Genomic DNA, 15015 nt, shown 5'->3' with positions numbered 1-15015 from the left:
GGGGTATTTGAGAGGCATGTTTGTAACTGATGGGTGGTGCCATGTGAGGGGCTCATATCAGAGTTCCCTTACCATATTTCTCATAGGGTACTCATGGTTTGTGTTAAGCCATTGTCATGGTTTTGTGTTAAGCCATTGTGTGCCAGTGGCTTGTGTTTGCAAAGTGAATGTGAGCAGGAACATTGATTTGGTCTTTTTTTCTAATGTTTTCTATAGCTCCAAAGGCCTCTGATGTCTCCAAAGACAAAGTCGAATCAGGTGAGGCAAAAGAAAGTGTTCAACAGGAATATTTTTACATTTGCGAGGGATACTCTTCACTGCTGCATTTGGGCCTGTTCGACTGTGAAGTGGATTTATTAAAACAGTTTGCTCAGGCTACAATAAGCCTCAAGTTATGCTCATGTGTATATTAAGTTCACTTTTGTACTTAGATGCTTACCCGATGTACAAGCAAACTATATTTTAGTATCTTCAGCTGAGCATTTATACCGAGCAAGGACGTTGACATAGATGAACCGGAAACTATAATTTCGTGTAAAAATGAAGTTTAATTAAGACTTTGTAATTTGCCTATAATTGGCTACAGATTTTTTCTAGTTAAATGCACATTCAGATATTAGAACACACCTGTAATAAGAAATTGCACCTCTATGTGCATACAGTAATAACCTTCAAGTGAATTTTTACACCATGATGTCTCCAACTCCGTATTTCTGGTGAGAGTCAGGATGTAGCTGTGCCCCATTTACTGCATCACTTAAGGAAAAACAGATCCCTTTTACACATACTTGTGCAGAATGCAGGCGGTACTACAGGGTGCCTGTCTGACGCCTGTCCCCACGTGGCCCATTGACTCCTCTACTCCTGCATTTCCTACAGACAGCAGGTGGTACTAAGGCTAAACCAGGGCATCAATCCGCAAGGCAGTTCAGAATCTGATCCAGCATCCCTTTCTCTTGTGACGTGCTTAGCCCTCACACTTAAGAGATCTTCCACTGAATGTCAAACGAAGTTTTGAATCATATAGAGAGGAATTCAGACTTGAAAGGTCTCTCGACGTGTTCAGGTATTAGGTGCATGCAATTATTTACCACCACAGGCATAGAGCCTTGTTTGATCTGGATTACTAACCCAGAGTATACATTCTATCTGACCAGGCTGCGACTGAATATGGTTCACTTTTCGGTGGCTGTCCCGTTAGGAGGCACTTGGTGCGCCTCCTTCCCATGTTGCCCATGTAATGCTGTCTCCTCCCAATTCACCGTGCACTTTATGCTCATTTGTACTCTGTACCATTCCCTCAGAGGGCGTTTTTTATGTGCAGTTCTTCTGCACAAGCACTTTACTTCCTTTAAAAAAGGACTGATTCACTTGCAAAGTCTAGCTTCATCTGAAATGTGCACTGCTGTACTCAGTTTTCTGTTGATGCTGCTATTAAATTGAGGAGAAATGAGGAAATTAACTGCTTCACGAGATGGCTTTTTATCATGGGGTTTAAACAAAAATTAAGTAACTTATTGATGTTCTAATTTCTTTTTTATTGTTCTGTATAATGTGATTTTTTTTAACCTTGTGCATTTATGTTTATATAAATTTGGCCAAATAAAAATAATTGTGACTTTGACTGTCAAGGAAAAGTCCTCTGCCAAGCATTTTCATGCTAGCAAACCATGCATCATCATTGGGCACTGGCGTTACTAAGAAATACATCAGCTCACTTGTACCTTACAATATTTTTGTTTTGGAGAGCTGTGTGTGTGGAACCTCCTGGACACTAGGGGGCAGATGTACGGCCATTTTTTGCTGTCGCAAACGGAGATTCTGCCTGTTTGCGACAGCAAAAAAGGTCAGCCCCATGTGCAAACGATATTTCGGGAGTCGCTAATAGGAAGGGACTTGCCAAGGGCGTCCCTTCCTAATAGCGAGTGCAAATGGCATGTACCATTGTTTTGCAACTGCATTTGCGGTCGCAAAACACTCGCAGTTTACCACCCTTTTCAAAAGGGTGGTAAACCATTTGCAAACAGGATGGGGTCCCAAGGGGACCCCTTCCCCTTTGTAAAGAGGTATGAAAATATTTTTTAAGATCAGGTAGTGGTCACAGGGACCACTGCCTGCCCTTTTTTAAATGCATCCCGTTTTATTTTTAGGAAAACGGGATGTATTTTTTTTTTTAAACTGCTTTATTTAAAAAGCAGTCCCAGACATGGTGGTCTGCTGACCCCAGCAGGCCACCATTCCTGTGAGTGCTAGCCATTCCCAATGGGTTTGCAAATTGCGCTTCACTCATGAATATTGATGAGGCATGCAATTTGCGACCCCATTGGGAATCGCAACCAGTGTCTGAGACACTGTTTTACATTGCATTTTGTGACTCACAAATTGCGAGTGGCAACGCAACGCAATTTGCGAGTCGCAAAATGCATGCTTCGTACATCTGCCCTAGATCTCCTATTCATGTATTGATAGTTCCTTATGCGAAATCAAAAACACTGACGAAGGTAGTCTAAACATTTGTTTATTCTACAGTTCAGAGTTTACCTGAATTATCCAATACTGGAACTAGTCAAGGTGAGTCAAGAACAACAGAATATGCTACAACCACTAAACAGAGGTGATATAAATATTCTTATGAACATTTATATTCACAATAATTAAACATACATGAATGGGATTTTAGTGACTGTAAACCCTGCTAGTCTTGAACAATATACAGCCTACCATGAGGTCCGAACATTATGAAAAATTGATAACACTATAAACTAAGGGCTTATTGGGTGAGCCGTAAACATTAGAAACACTCGTAAGAATGTGAGCTCTGTACAGTCTGGACAAATCTAGATTTGTCCTAGGGCTGTAACATGCATCTATGACACGTCTGCTGGTACTGATGAATGAGCCTTCCCCAACCCCTTCTTCCCCTGCCCAGTCTTTCCAAAATGAATCGGAAAGCAGAGTCAGCGTATTTGCCCTTCAAAGGCTCAGTAAGACAGAAACAAATCTCCATTCATTTTGAGACAATTTCTTGGGAAGGTGGGAGGAGATAAGTAGCATGCTTGTGGTGGGTCGAACCTGAGGGTCTTCTCAAAATATTTAGCATGGGCCCCTCACTCTTTTGTTTTTCATGACTTTGTCCCAGTAGCTCATGTTTGCACTGTGACCGTGAGCATCATTGATTTTGCCTAATCTTATTCTGATATTTCTCCACAGTTCCAGAGGCTCCTGGATTCCCCAGTGGCAAATCCGAATCAGGTGAGGCAAAAGTAACATATCAAATTTATTTGAGAGATTGTCTTCCCTGCAGCACGTATGTAGTTCCTATTGGACCGTTAATGATTGTTTTTATTAAAGTTTGCGTCTTCCCTGCAGCAAGTATGTAGTTCCTATTGGACCGTTAATGATTGTTTTTATTAAAGTTTGCGTCTTCCCTGCAGCAAGTATGTAGTTCCTATTGGACCGTTAATGATTGTATTTATTAAAGTTTGCGCAGTCTACAGTAAGTCCTATGTCAAACTCATGTGTGTGACAAGTTCGCTTTTTTGCAGAGATTCATAACTGGTTTAAAGGTCATATCTAGATCTGCGTTTTACCATCTCAGTAATTATTCATACACAGACCTCTGACAAAATGGAACCAGGCTTTTTTTAATACCGATGTAGACATGAGAAAGTTAGATATATCTTAAGTAAGATTTTGAAATCTCCCAATGAATGCCCAGCATTGTTTTAGTAGCATGCACATTCTGACATGGGTACACCCCTGTATTAAGAAAGTGCATCTCTACCTGATGCTATGTACTTACTACAAGTAAGTAGCTACACCTTGTTGTCTCATACTTCATCTATATGCCGAGATACTGGACCCCTCTCCTCCCCCTTTGCAGTCTCCTCCATGGGGGTAAGCAGCTCTTTCACAGACACTTATGGCAGCATTTCTCACAACAGAGAATGCATGCAATGCTGGCCACTGCCTGACTGGTGCCGGCTCGCCAGTCAGGCACTGGCGGCGGCTCGCTTAGGTCCGCCTTCTGCAGAATGCCCACCACAACATCCATTGCCCACTCCTTTCACGTTAAGTGGCTTAATGCTGCCTTTTAAATAAGGCAAAGCCCGTATCGCCACAGGAACGTCTTTAAAAGTGACCATCCCGTGGCGATAGGGGCTCATAAATATGCCCCATTGTCAATGATAGTAAACAGACCCAAGTCCACAAAAGGCTAAATGGAGATAGATGCTTTTCGACCACGATTTGACAACAGTACACAATCCAAAAAAACACAGCCTTGTGCTTCAAAACCACCATCACAAACAAAATGAAACAATTTGGTATCAGCTATATTTGTTAAATTGAGTCCATTCCTCCCAGATGGCAAGCCTGCCCAAATGTTGGCCCTATCTCACCCCAATAGGGAAAATTCATTTTGCAGGCCACCTAGATACGCATTTGATTTCACTGGAGGCATTCTCAATGTAGCAGCACAACTCATTAAAGGCCTTCAGAAAATTGACTGAATCACTCCAGTTCTCGAAGACCCCCAGCAGCTGATTCTGCCAACCCATTACACTGTCAGGATTTACGGATATGAGTGCACAGTATTGGATCTCTGTATTTTTCTAAGATTGCTAGACTATAGACTCGGAAAAGAATGAAACAGTCGGAAAAACAGACACGGGTCTTCAAATGTTATGTCCACAATAGATTGAATTATTTTCTATCTGAAATATGGCAAGCACCTTCACCCCTTTATTTCAAGAAGAAAAGGAAGACTCTCGTCTTCAAAAAGCACCATGTCGCCACGTAGCACTGCGGCTGCTCAGGCACAGCAAAGAGACCTGGTTGACCCTGTAGCTCTCCTTTCTTACATCCTACCCAGCCCCATGTTTCCTCTTGTCCTCCTTTACTCTGCACACTTACTAGGTAATCCTTCCCACGCTCCACTCTTATCACAGTGCTCTACTTTTGACCATACTCGACCTACACATATTTCTCCCGCTCTTCTTTGTTCTGCACTTTTTTGTTTTCCTATACAAATCCACATACATGAATACACGTATGAATAACTTCCGATGGTAGTGAGGTATTTATTTAGTAGTACTCTGACTTTGTATGATAAACTACGAGTGTAATAGAAATCGTTTGGTCATGGTGGAAGGGCAGTAGCTTTCTGATGGATCCTTGCTTCAGTGATGGCAATAAAGTGGATGTTAGATGAGGGAAAGTTTGAACTCTGAGGACCTGATCACAAAGGGCCTCCGCACTCATGGCGGAGGCCCCGCAGTCGTGGTGGAGTCACGGCACTCCACGCAGAATCTCTGCCATAAGAATTATCATTGCAGAGATTCTGCCCCGATTGCGAAGACTCCCCACGACTGTGGAGCCTCCGCCAGGGGTGCGGATACCCTTTGTGAATCAGGTCCTCAGTGCTGAAGTTGAGTTTATATAGATCCGGCATTTCAAGTACACCCAGACACTATGGACCTGATTCACAAAGGTAAACTGAGGCGAAAGTCTAACTTTACAACTTTCGGTATTCACAAAGGGCCTTTACATGTAGTGAAGTTAGAGTTTTGTCTCAGTTTTAGTCTCACTTAAACTTAAGACAAAAACGTAAGTTTATCTGAGACCAAATTCTAACTTTATTATTCGTAAATGCCCTTTCTGAATACCAAATGTCGTAAAATTAGACTTTTTTCCTCAGTTTACCTTTGTGAGTCTGGCACAATGATTTGTAGAGGACATATGTTTTAGAGTGTGAAGTGTTTCATGGATATTAAGTACTGGAGAGTGGGATTGTTGAGGGTGTGGATGACTTGGGTGGGTGCTAGATGCTGCGGAAACAATTTAAGGCTGTTTAGCACATGTAAAAGCGGGCAAGGAATAGATACAATGGATATCATGCAAAGGTTAAAGTTGATTAGAGGTGACCCGCCAGATTCACTACCAAGCTCCATCTGTAGCTTTTGGAAATTGTTTAAATAGATTTGGATCTGTAATTTGTAGTCAAATGCTCGCCCTCGCTTGCAGGGAAAATGGAACTTTGAAAGAAGAAGTCAAGACAAACATTTTTGATATTGGCATTAACCCTGGGCGTAGTGGGGCTACGTGGAGCAGCGCGTAGTGTGGCAAAATCTACGCACACTCACGCGCTCCGCGTAGCCCCACTACGCGCCGCCCGCCTCCCGCCCGCCCTCATTTTAAAATAATTTAAAGAATGTAAAAAGTAAATAAATGACCTTACCTGCAGTGCGGCATCCCGGGGCTCCCTCTTCCTGCTTGGCGGCAACTTCTTCACACAAATGCGCATGCGCGGACGCCCACGCATGTGCATTTCTCGCGAGGGCAAGCAACATCCAGGTACAGTCTGACACCCCCAAAAAGAGAGGCCTCACACGGCGCCTCATCCAGAGCACTGCCAGAGTGTGCAGAGATGCTGTTTGGTTGTACGCAATTGAAGCTCTGCTATCGAAGCACCACAGTACCAGATGGTCCCCACCAGGCCTGTCACAAAAAGTCCTGCCATAAACCTGCCTGAAACCCAGTGCCCCTGAGATGGAGAGAATCGAAGGAACTGAGCAGTTAAAAGATGGTGAATGCTCTGACCCTACCCCGCCCAATGAAGGAGGGAAGGCATCAAAGAAAGACACCTGGATCACGAGATGCAATCCATTCAGTGCCACAAACCAAAGAGACTAAGTCTACATACCCCAGAGTCACCACCATAACCGATGCGGCTGGCAGACAGACATGACCCCAAGAAAAGGGGGAGCCCAAGGAAATCAGAGCCAATCCTGAAGGTGGGCATAAGCATATGATGATGCGACTGTGGTCCAGACACTGGAACCACATTATCCTGCACCCTCAAGGCACACCGTGCCACACCCCACCAATCATGCCTGATGGCAGCGATGCCTCATGATGCAAGTCTTACGGCACCTAGAATATGCAGGTCAGAACCACAGCTCCCTACTGGCCCAGAAGTAGGTCCCACAAGAGAGAACACCCCATAGAAGGAGCCCCAAGAGGTCCCTGAGGAGGGAATGTGTGACATGGGGCATGACACCACACAAACCCAGAGGAGAAGAGGGTGAGGCAGCTAGATGGCCCTCGAAGCAGAGGGCTAGCTACACATGTCCACCTATGGAGTGGGAGCTCCAAGAAGGTCCCTGAAGAGAGAACATGAGACACGTGGACTGACTCCCCACTATGCTCAAGAAGAAGAGGAGAACCAGATCAGCGACTGCCCTGATTATCACCAAGCCGGAGCCCAACACCCGAGGCCAGTGGTCATACCTCAGAGACAGTCAACAACTGAGAGGCCCTGTTTTTTTATTTTTCAGAGTTTTATATAGCGCGAACTTGACCCGAATCGGGTATCAGAGCGCTTTACATAGCACCAGTTGCATTACATGAGGACACATTCATTTTTGTGAGGCATGGGGAGATTAAGTGATTTGCCCAGAATCACAGGATGTTCAGCGTCATTACTGAGACTCAAACCCAGTTCCCCAGATTCGAGGTCGACCGCCCTAGCCGTCAGGCCAACTCCTCTCCCCAACTCTGAAGAAAGTGCATGCCGCTGCAGCAGAATTCTCCTTACCTAGTGACCAAGTTGAAATCTTTCATACTGACCTTCGACAAAAATGTAGCTTTTGACAACAACATCTCTGCTGTAGTTGGCCCCTATTTCACTCTTTTAGGATCAATGCAGATAATTCTACATTTCCTTGAAACAGATTGAACTGCATCTGTTTCTAGCCATATCTTTTCCAGACTGGATTACTGCAACACTTTGGACCTGATTACGCATTGAACAATACTGATCGGGTGGTAAATTGCATTAAAAACTTATGTTATAGTAAAGTAACACTATCCCCCTGTGGACCAGGGAAGGTGAAAGGAATCGGACAAAGTCAATGTCCAAACCAACAATAAGGTGTTAGAAAACCAATTTATTTTCATTTCGAACTTCTCTCTGTCCTTTTAGGATCAGTGCCAAAGAATAGTGAAAGGAACATAAACTAATAACGTCTCACCTTTTTTTTTTAGGTGTTTCAGTAGTTGCCGTCTTCCTTCCTTGATAAGCTCTCCCTCGTATGGTATTGGAAAAAAAACAGGGCCGGCCGTCGAAGAAAAGAAAAGAAAATATCAAATATCGGGTCAGGAACCTTGGTTTAGTTTTCTCTATTTAGCTCTTTAAGTATACCACCACCACACCCGTGTTTAGTGATCACACTCATCTTTTGTCTGGTGCTCAGGGATCAGGTGTAGATGCTTCCTTTCCTGCCCACCACCTCCATAGTTACCAAAACAAAGAAAGAGGCACTTGCCTTTGTCTACGGCCCTCCTGGGCCATGGCAGGGGGTATCACGGCATTCTCACCTCCTCGGGGCAGCTGTGTTTGCAACTGGCGTTCCCTCCTGGTCTTGGGCAACCTCTTCTCCAGAAGGTCCTCTGCTCCTGTTCTCAGCCTCCCGGTCTTCTCCTCCTGCCTCGATGTCACTGTCACTGGCTGTCTCGCAGTCTCCTCTCCTCAGTCTGGCCGGTTCCCTTCTGCTTTGTTCTCCTCTTCCTTTTTCTCTGCCTCCACTTTTTCTCCAGCATCTTCCTCCCTCACTTTGCCGACTTCCTCCTCTCTCTTCATAGGACCGCCTGACAACGTTTCGCTCATGTGTGATAGGCATTCTGGTGCGCTACCTTTAGCTTTCTGTGGGTAGCCTATGGCAGCCATCTTAAAGTTCCTGCTTAGATCGAGTACGGGATCACACCAACATTGTGTAATTTCAAGTTTATCCTCATATTGTGGTCATACAACCATACAGAATTCCAGTTGGCTGGTGGTGAATGTGGGCACAAAAGGTCTGGAAGCGAGGAAGCATTTGAAAGCTCCCTGTTGAACTTGGCCCTCTCTGCAGGGTCACCCTCAAACCTTTCCCTTCATGCCTTCTGTTTTCTGATCCTATTTCTTTTGACGTTTGTGACTCTGTTCTCTTTACCAAAACTAATTTATGCTAAAGTGCTTCTGCTTTCCTCTAAAACATGGTGCAATTGGCTTACACCAGATTGGTAGATTTAATTACCTTGCAAGTCCCTCATATATAGTACCACAGGTACTCTTGGCATGTAAATTAAAAGCTACTAGTGGGCAGCAGGACTCATTGTGCCACCCACTTAAAGTAGTCTTTTAAAATATGTCTCAGGCCTGACATTGCAGTCTGTGTGCAGTTTTAAACTGCCAATTCGACCTAGCAACATAAACCTTTTACCAGGACTAAACCTTTCTTTTTAATGCATTGAAGCCACCCCTAATTTAGGCCTTAAACAGCCCATAGGGCATTTCACATTGTATTTAAAAAGTAGGACATTTGGGTTTATGTTTTACATGTCCAGGTAGTGAATAATTCCTAAATGTGTTTTTCTTTACTGTAAGGCCTACCTCTCCCATTGGATAACATTGGGTTACCTTATTACATCTAAAAAGTGCTAACTTTTAATTAGAAGCCGATGAAAATATCATGGTTGGACTCAAGTGACTTGTAATTTAAAATCCTCTTTGGTGGCACTGTCGGATTTTAGATTACAATTTTGAAAATGCCACTTTTAGAAAGTTGACATTTACCTGCCCCAAACTTTGGGAAGCCTTCAAGGAGTTTCCAGCTGCCTAGCCCTGTTAATTGCTCCTCCATCAGCAATGCATATTGACTCCAGACATTGAACAATAGGCCCTGGGTGTGACAGGGAGAGGGCAATCCTGTAGGCATGAGAGGGGCAGAGCTGTTCTCTGACACACTTACATTTCAAAGGGCTGCCTCCGGCACACTTCCAAAGGAACAGAACATCAGTCTTTTCTCACCTGAGACCTCTTAGAACCCAGGCAGGGTAAGTAAGGGGCAAGAAGGATCATGCCAGAACCAGATATGGGGATGAACAAGATGTTCCCCCACTTCAAAGGGTGGCACCAGGTTTAAAAATGTTGGACATCCTGAGCCACTCATCAGTACACTCCTGGACCTGCATAAGACTTCAGAAGGACTGCCTAGTACTTCAGAGGACTGTCCTGCTGCTTGAGGCCTTTCTAGTTTCTTATGGACTACCATGCTGCTAGCAAATAACTGCCCTGCAGCTTGAGGCCTGCCGTGCTCTTCAGAGGAGTGCCCAGCTGCTTGAAGCCCATCTTGCTTCTTGAAGGAGAAGGGACATTCTTCTGGTACCCAGGACTGCCAGAATGACTCCAAGGGTCAGTTGGCTGATGTGTTCTGAGCTATGGGGACACAACAAACTCCAGAGTACTCCCTGCAATTGTCCAGTTGATATGCTGCAACTGGCCCTCCCTGGACCTGCAACTGGACATGCCTGGATCTATAACTGAGTCTGCCTTATCCCTGCTGGCCTTGCCTGGAGTAGGTTCCTGATCCCCAATATGTGCCTTCCCAGGTCCTAGACCCTTGCCTGGCATCAGTTAAACTCCTCCTGTGTAATCCTTTAGTTTTGAACTTTGCATCTGGACTTTCAGAAGGTAACTTTTTTTATCTGGACTAACCTGGTTCCTGTATCTGACCCGCACTTCATCGCGATCAGCCTGAAGTTGTGACTTAGTCCCGGTCTAGTGTGACCAGATACCCACAGTTAGCTCTTTCTGCTTCTTGGTGCTATTTTTCCCTAAGCATTTAAAATTGCACATGTCCAGTTCTACTGTTTGGAATTTTCTAGTCTTTGTCTCATTTCATTTGATAGGTTTCACTCATTTGTTCCAATTTGGTGTGGGATATTTCGTGTGTTGTGTTTTTACTTTATTATGGTTTGTATGCTGCATACATTTTAACACAGTGCCTCTCAGTTGAGCCTGACTGTGTTAGTTGAAGCTGCCAGAGCATTAACCATATGTTAATTTTGTGACTTTTGTGGTTCATCCTGGTAAGAATTGTAGCTGTTGTGTGAGTGGGTCTTTCACCCCCTAAATCCATTTCTTACACTTGCCCCTGCCAGAAAAAACACAATTGAGGATGAGGCTTAGCCGCTGCTGCAGCCAAACCCTCATGTGATTTTATAGAGCTGGATTACAGCTCGGTACAATAGGATCTGACGTTCCTAAACTGGGCAAACCATGTGTGGGAACCCTGGCCTAGTAATTATCAGGCAGAGTAGAATTCCTTTTTTTTTTTCTTTTTTTTTCTTATTTGGAGAGGACATACAAAATGAGAAATTCATACAATTTCATACATAACTTAACCTTGAGCATCCATTTAGGCAAGAGCTAACGGCTCCGTTTTTCATGCATATTTACATTGTGGAAACATACAGCGAGAAGAAGAAATATATAGACAAACATCAATAGCTGATTCAAAGGAGAAAAAAAACCCACCAACAATGGCCTTTCTACATAAGTCATCTAGCAGCCAGACTCATAATCTAGAGACCTTTACATCTTTTCTCTTCTTTCTCTTTTCCCTTCTCCTCTTTCTCCCTTCTCCTTCCCTTTTCACTTCCCCTTCTCCCTTCCCTTTTCTTTCCCTTCTCTTTCCCTCTCCCTTCCTCTTCCCTCTTCCCTCCTTCTTCTTCCTTTCCTTTCCCTCTTATCCTCTGGTTTGTCTAATAATCAATTTTTCTAGCGGAGCCCAGATTTCTCTACCTCGTTTACGAGCACCTCTACCTTTGCATTTATATAGAGACTTCTCTAGATGGTATATAGCCAACAATCGATTAATCCATGCTTGAAATCGAGGAGGATCTGGATCTTTCCAGTAGGTAGCGATGAGGAGTCTTATTACCGCCACAGCAACAAAGACAAATTTGCAGTTGTTGTAACCGCATTGTATCTTCTCATCACACCCTAGCAGCATTAATGTTATAGATATTTTAATGGGGTTCTCTCTACAGCTGATGTCAAGAAGGTTTCTATTTGTTTTATTAGTAGATCTAGTTTCACACAGCTATAGAACATATGGATCGTATCTGCAGGTCCTTGACCACACCTGGGACATTTATCGTCCCCCCTTTTCCCCCATCGATGTAGTTTCTCCGGAGTAAAGTAGAGATCATATATTGTATAATAGTGTTGAACTTTTAGGTTTGTAGCAAGAAATATCATATTGGATAAGTTCAGGGAGCGATATATATCAGTATCACGATCTCCTGTCTTCAGGACCCATTTGGTTTCTACCATCTCCAGATCATCCGGAAGTGTATCTATTAGAGTTCTATATATGTTTTTAATTCTAGTCTGAGACTGTGAGATAACTTCTATTAAAACATTCCTTTGCAAAGATAATCCCTTTTGGTTTACTTTATTCAGATAACTTGTAAACTGTCTGAATTTAAAATATGTTCTATCTGATATATAATATTTTTGCTGAAGCTCAAAAAACGACAATTTTTGTTCATTCGAATAGAGGTCTCCCACCCTCAGAATTCCCTTTTCTTCCAGGTGGATAGCTAGCTTATCATACGTTAATGAAGGAAAAAGGGAGGATCGCCATAATGGTTTGTATCTATTATATATAGGGATGTTTATAAGGGCCATCATCTTTTTCCAAAGTTTCCAAATTGTTATCATAATCTTAAATTTCGTTTTTTTATAGTAACTTGGCTCGATTTGTCGAAGAAGCACCCCTTGAGCATTGGTTCCCATAGCTAGTTCATATATTGTGGGAAGATTCCCGGCTGTACTGCATTGTCTATTGCCTAAACCTGGTGAAACTAGAATAGGCATCTGTTGTAAAAAACATGCATTATAATAATACCGAATATTAGGAGCTGACCATCCTCCTCGATCATATGGCAATGCTAGGAATTTAAAAGAACGTCGTACTTTGGAATATTTCCAGGCAAAGCTGCTAAAAATGCTATCTATCTTTATTAGAAAATAATCCTCAAATTCCACAGGAATACATCTAAACATATATAAGATTTTAGGAAACATAATAATTTTTTAAATATTACATCGTCCTAAGAGAGACAAGTGTAGTCTATCTAGTCGTTGAAGAGCTTCACTTATCTTACTAATTATTGGCGTCATATTTATCTTCTATATATTTTCAATATTGTTAGTGATCTTAATACCTAGATAAGTTACCTCGGTGGATCTTCGAGAGTCACTACATGGAGTTTTGGTATTGCATAGAATCTGAGTTTTCCCTGCATTTAGCAGATATCCTGATTTCCGACCGTATTCATCAGCCAATTTCTGGATTTGTTGAATTGCTTTCTCTGGGTCTCTTGTTACTATTGCCAGGTCATCGGCATAAGCGAGTATTTTTGTCTCATGGCCGTTACACTTAATCGGGATGATAGTCAGATCTTGAGAGATTTGCTCTATAAAGATGTCAATATATAGGGCGAACAGTATTGGAGAACAGAAGCACCCCTGTCTCGTCCCCCTTGCGATCTTTATTGAGATTGATTCTTGCCCCATTATATTTAGTCTAACGTATGGCCGATGGTACATTGCTTGTACAGCCGTTAAAATACCAGGCCCAAAGCCTCTTTGTATCATTGTTGTCCATAAATATTGCCATGTCTCCCGATCAAACGCTTTCTCCGCGTCCAGGAGAATCAAAGCCATCTACTCTCCAGTGGTCTCTGTAATATCTAATAAGGCTATAGCACGTCGAATATGGTCTGTTGTACCTCTTGTTGGTATAAAACCGTGCTGCCATGGGGAGACAAGATCAGCTATGATCCTCCCTAATCTGGTGGCTAAAATTTTGGAATACAATTTTATATCAGTATTCATAAGGGATATGGGTCTATATGAAGCAGGATTATCAGCCGGTTTCCCTTTTTTTTAAAAAAACCCACAATATCCGCTCTTCGCCAAGACTCCGGTGGTATCCCATTATATTGGTGAACAATCATTACAACGCCACTTTTACAACGCACTGCCATTACAACAAAACTGTTACAACGCAAATGCTGTGACAACGCATGCCATTAAAACGCAAGTCTTTACATCGACTTGCACTAGATGGCGTGCTAACATTAAAATAGTGTAGTTTACTATCCAAACACCTTCCCTACTGCAACGTGGACTGGAGTTAGAATAGTAAATTACCCTTTTTTAATGTTAGCACGCCATCTACTGCAAGTCGATGTAAAGACTTGCGTTGTAAAGACTTGCGTTGTCACAGCATTTGCGTTGTAAAAAATTTGTTGTAACAGCATGCGTTGTAAAAGCATGCGTTGTAACATCATACATCCCATTATATTGTATCCCCAAAAATAGGTCTAACAATATAGGAGCTATTTCTACTTGAATTATCTAATATAGTTCCAGTGGGATGCTATCTGGGCCTGCTGCCTTCCCTGAAGCCATAGATTGTATAGCAGAGAGAACCTCTTCCTTAGTTATTTCCTTGTCGCGTTTCTTCACTAAGCCTTCGTTGATTACCAAAGATACGTTCGGTGTCATTAGCCAACATGGGATCAATATTGCCTTGTTGATATAAATCTTCTTAATATTTCTCAAAGACTTTAATAATTCTCTTCTTTTCTGTATATACTACACCATCTGATCCCTTAATTTACATAATGTTATTTCTGGCAATCTTCTGCTTAGTTCGTAGAGCAAGAACTTTACCAATGGTCTCACCATATTCATACCCCTCAGATTTATGAGCTTGGTAAATAGCAGCCGCCTTCCTAGTATAGTGATTATTTATTTCGCTTTTAATAATTGCTATCCTTTGACGTAATCCCATTTCTTCATCATCTTGATTCTGTTTGACTACTTCTGTAAATTCTTTTTCCAGATCTCCTAGTTTGGTTATAAGCGTGTTAATTTCCTTTTTTTCTTGTTTTTTAGTTTTTCCTACAAAACTGATAGTTTCCCCCCGAAGACCGGCTTTAAAACTATCCCAAACTATATTTCGTGAAGAGCTATATTGGTTAATCGCATTGTATTCTATAACCCATTTCATAATATATTCAATATAAGCATCATTGAGTAGTAGTGATCTATCAAATGTCCATTTTGCTTGTGGACGATCTAGCTTTGGTAGTATCAAATCCATAATCAGAGGA

General features: G+C 42.5%; 1 protein-coding gene across 4 annotated transcripts in view; it reads left to right on the top strand.

The window, feature by feature from the left end:
* LOC146866843 (scavenger receptor cysteine-rich domain-containing protein DMBT1-like) overlaps positions 1 to 15015 on the top strand; it is a 289789-nt gene that overhangs the window by 55326 nt on the left and 219448 nt on the right. For all 4 annotated transcript variants that reach the window (XM_085602354.1, XM_085602333.1, XM_085602344.1 and 1 more), the window contains 2 exons: positions 217 to 258; positions 3211 to 3252. In XM_085602354.1, the coding sequence (XP_085458480.1) occupies positions 217 to 258; positions 3211 to 3252 (84 nt within the window). The remainder of the gene's footprint in view (positions 1 to 216; positions 259 to 3210; positions 3253 to 15015) is intronic.

Source organism: Triturus cristatus, chromosome 1_2 (genome assembly GCF_964204655.1).
Source record: "Triturus cristatus chromosome 1_2, aTriCri1.1, whole genome shotgun sequence".
Lineage (NCBI taxonomy): Eukaryota > Metazoa > Chordata > Amphibia > Caudata > Salamandridae > Triturus > Triturus cristatus.
Note: the sequence above shows the minus strand (reverse complement) of the source record. Positions and strands in the feature narration are given on the sequence as shown.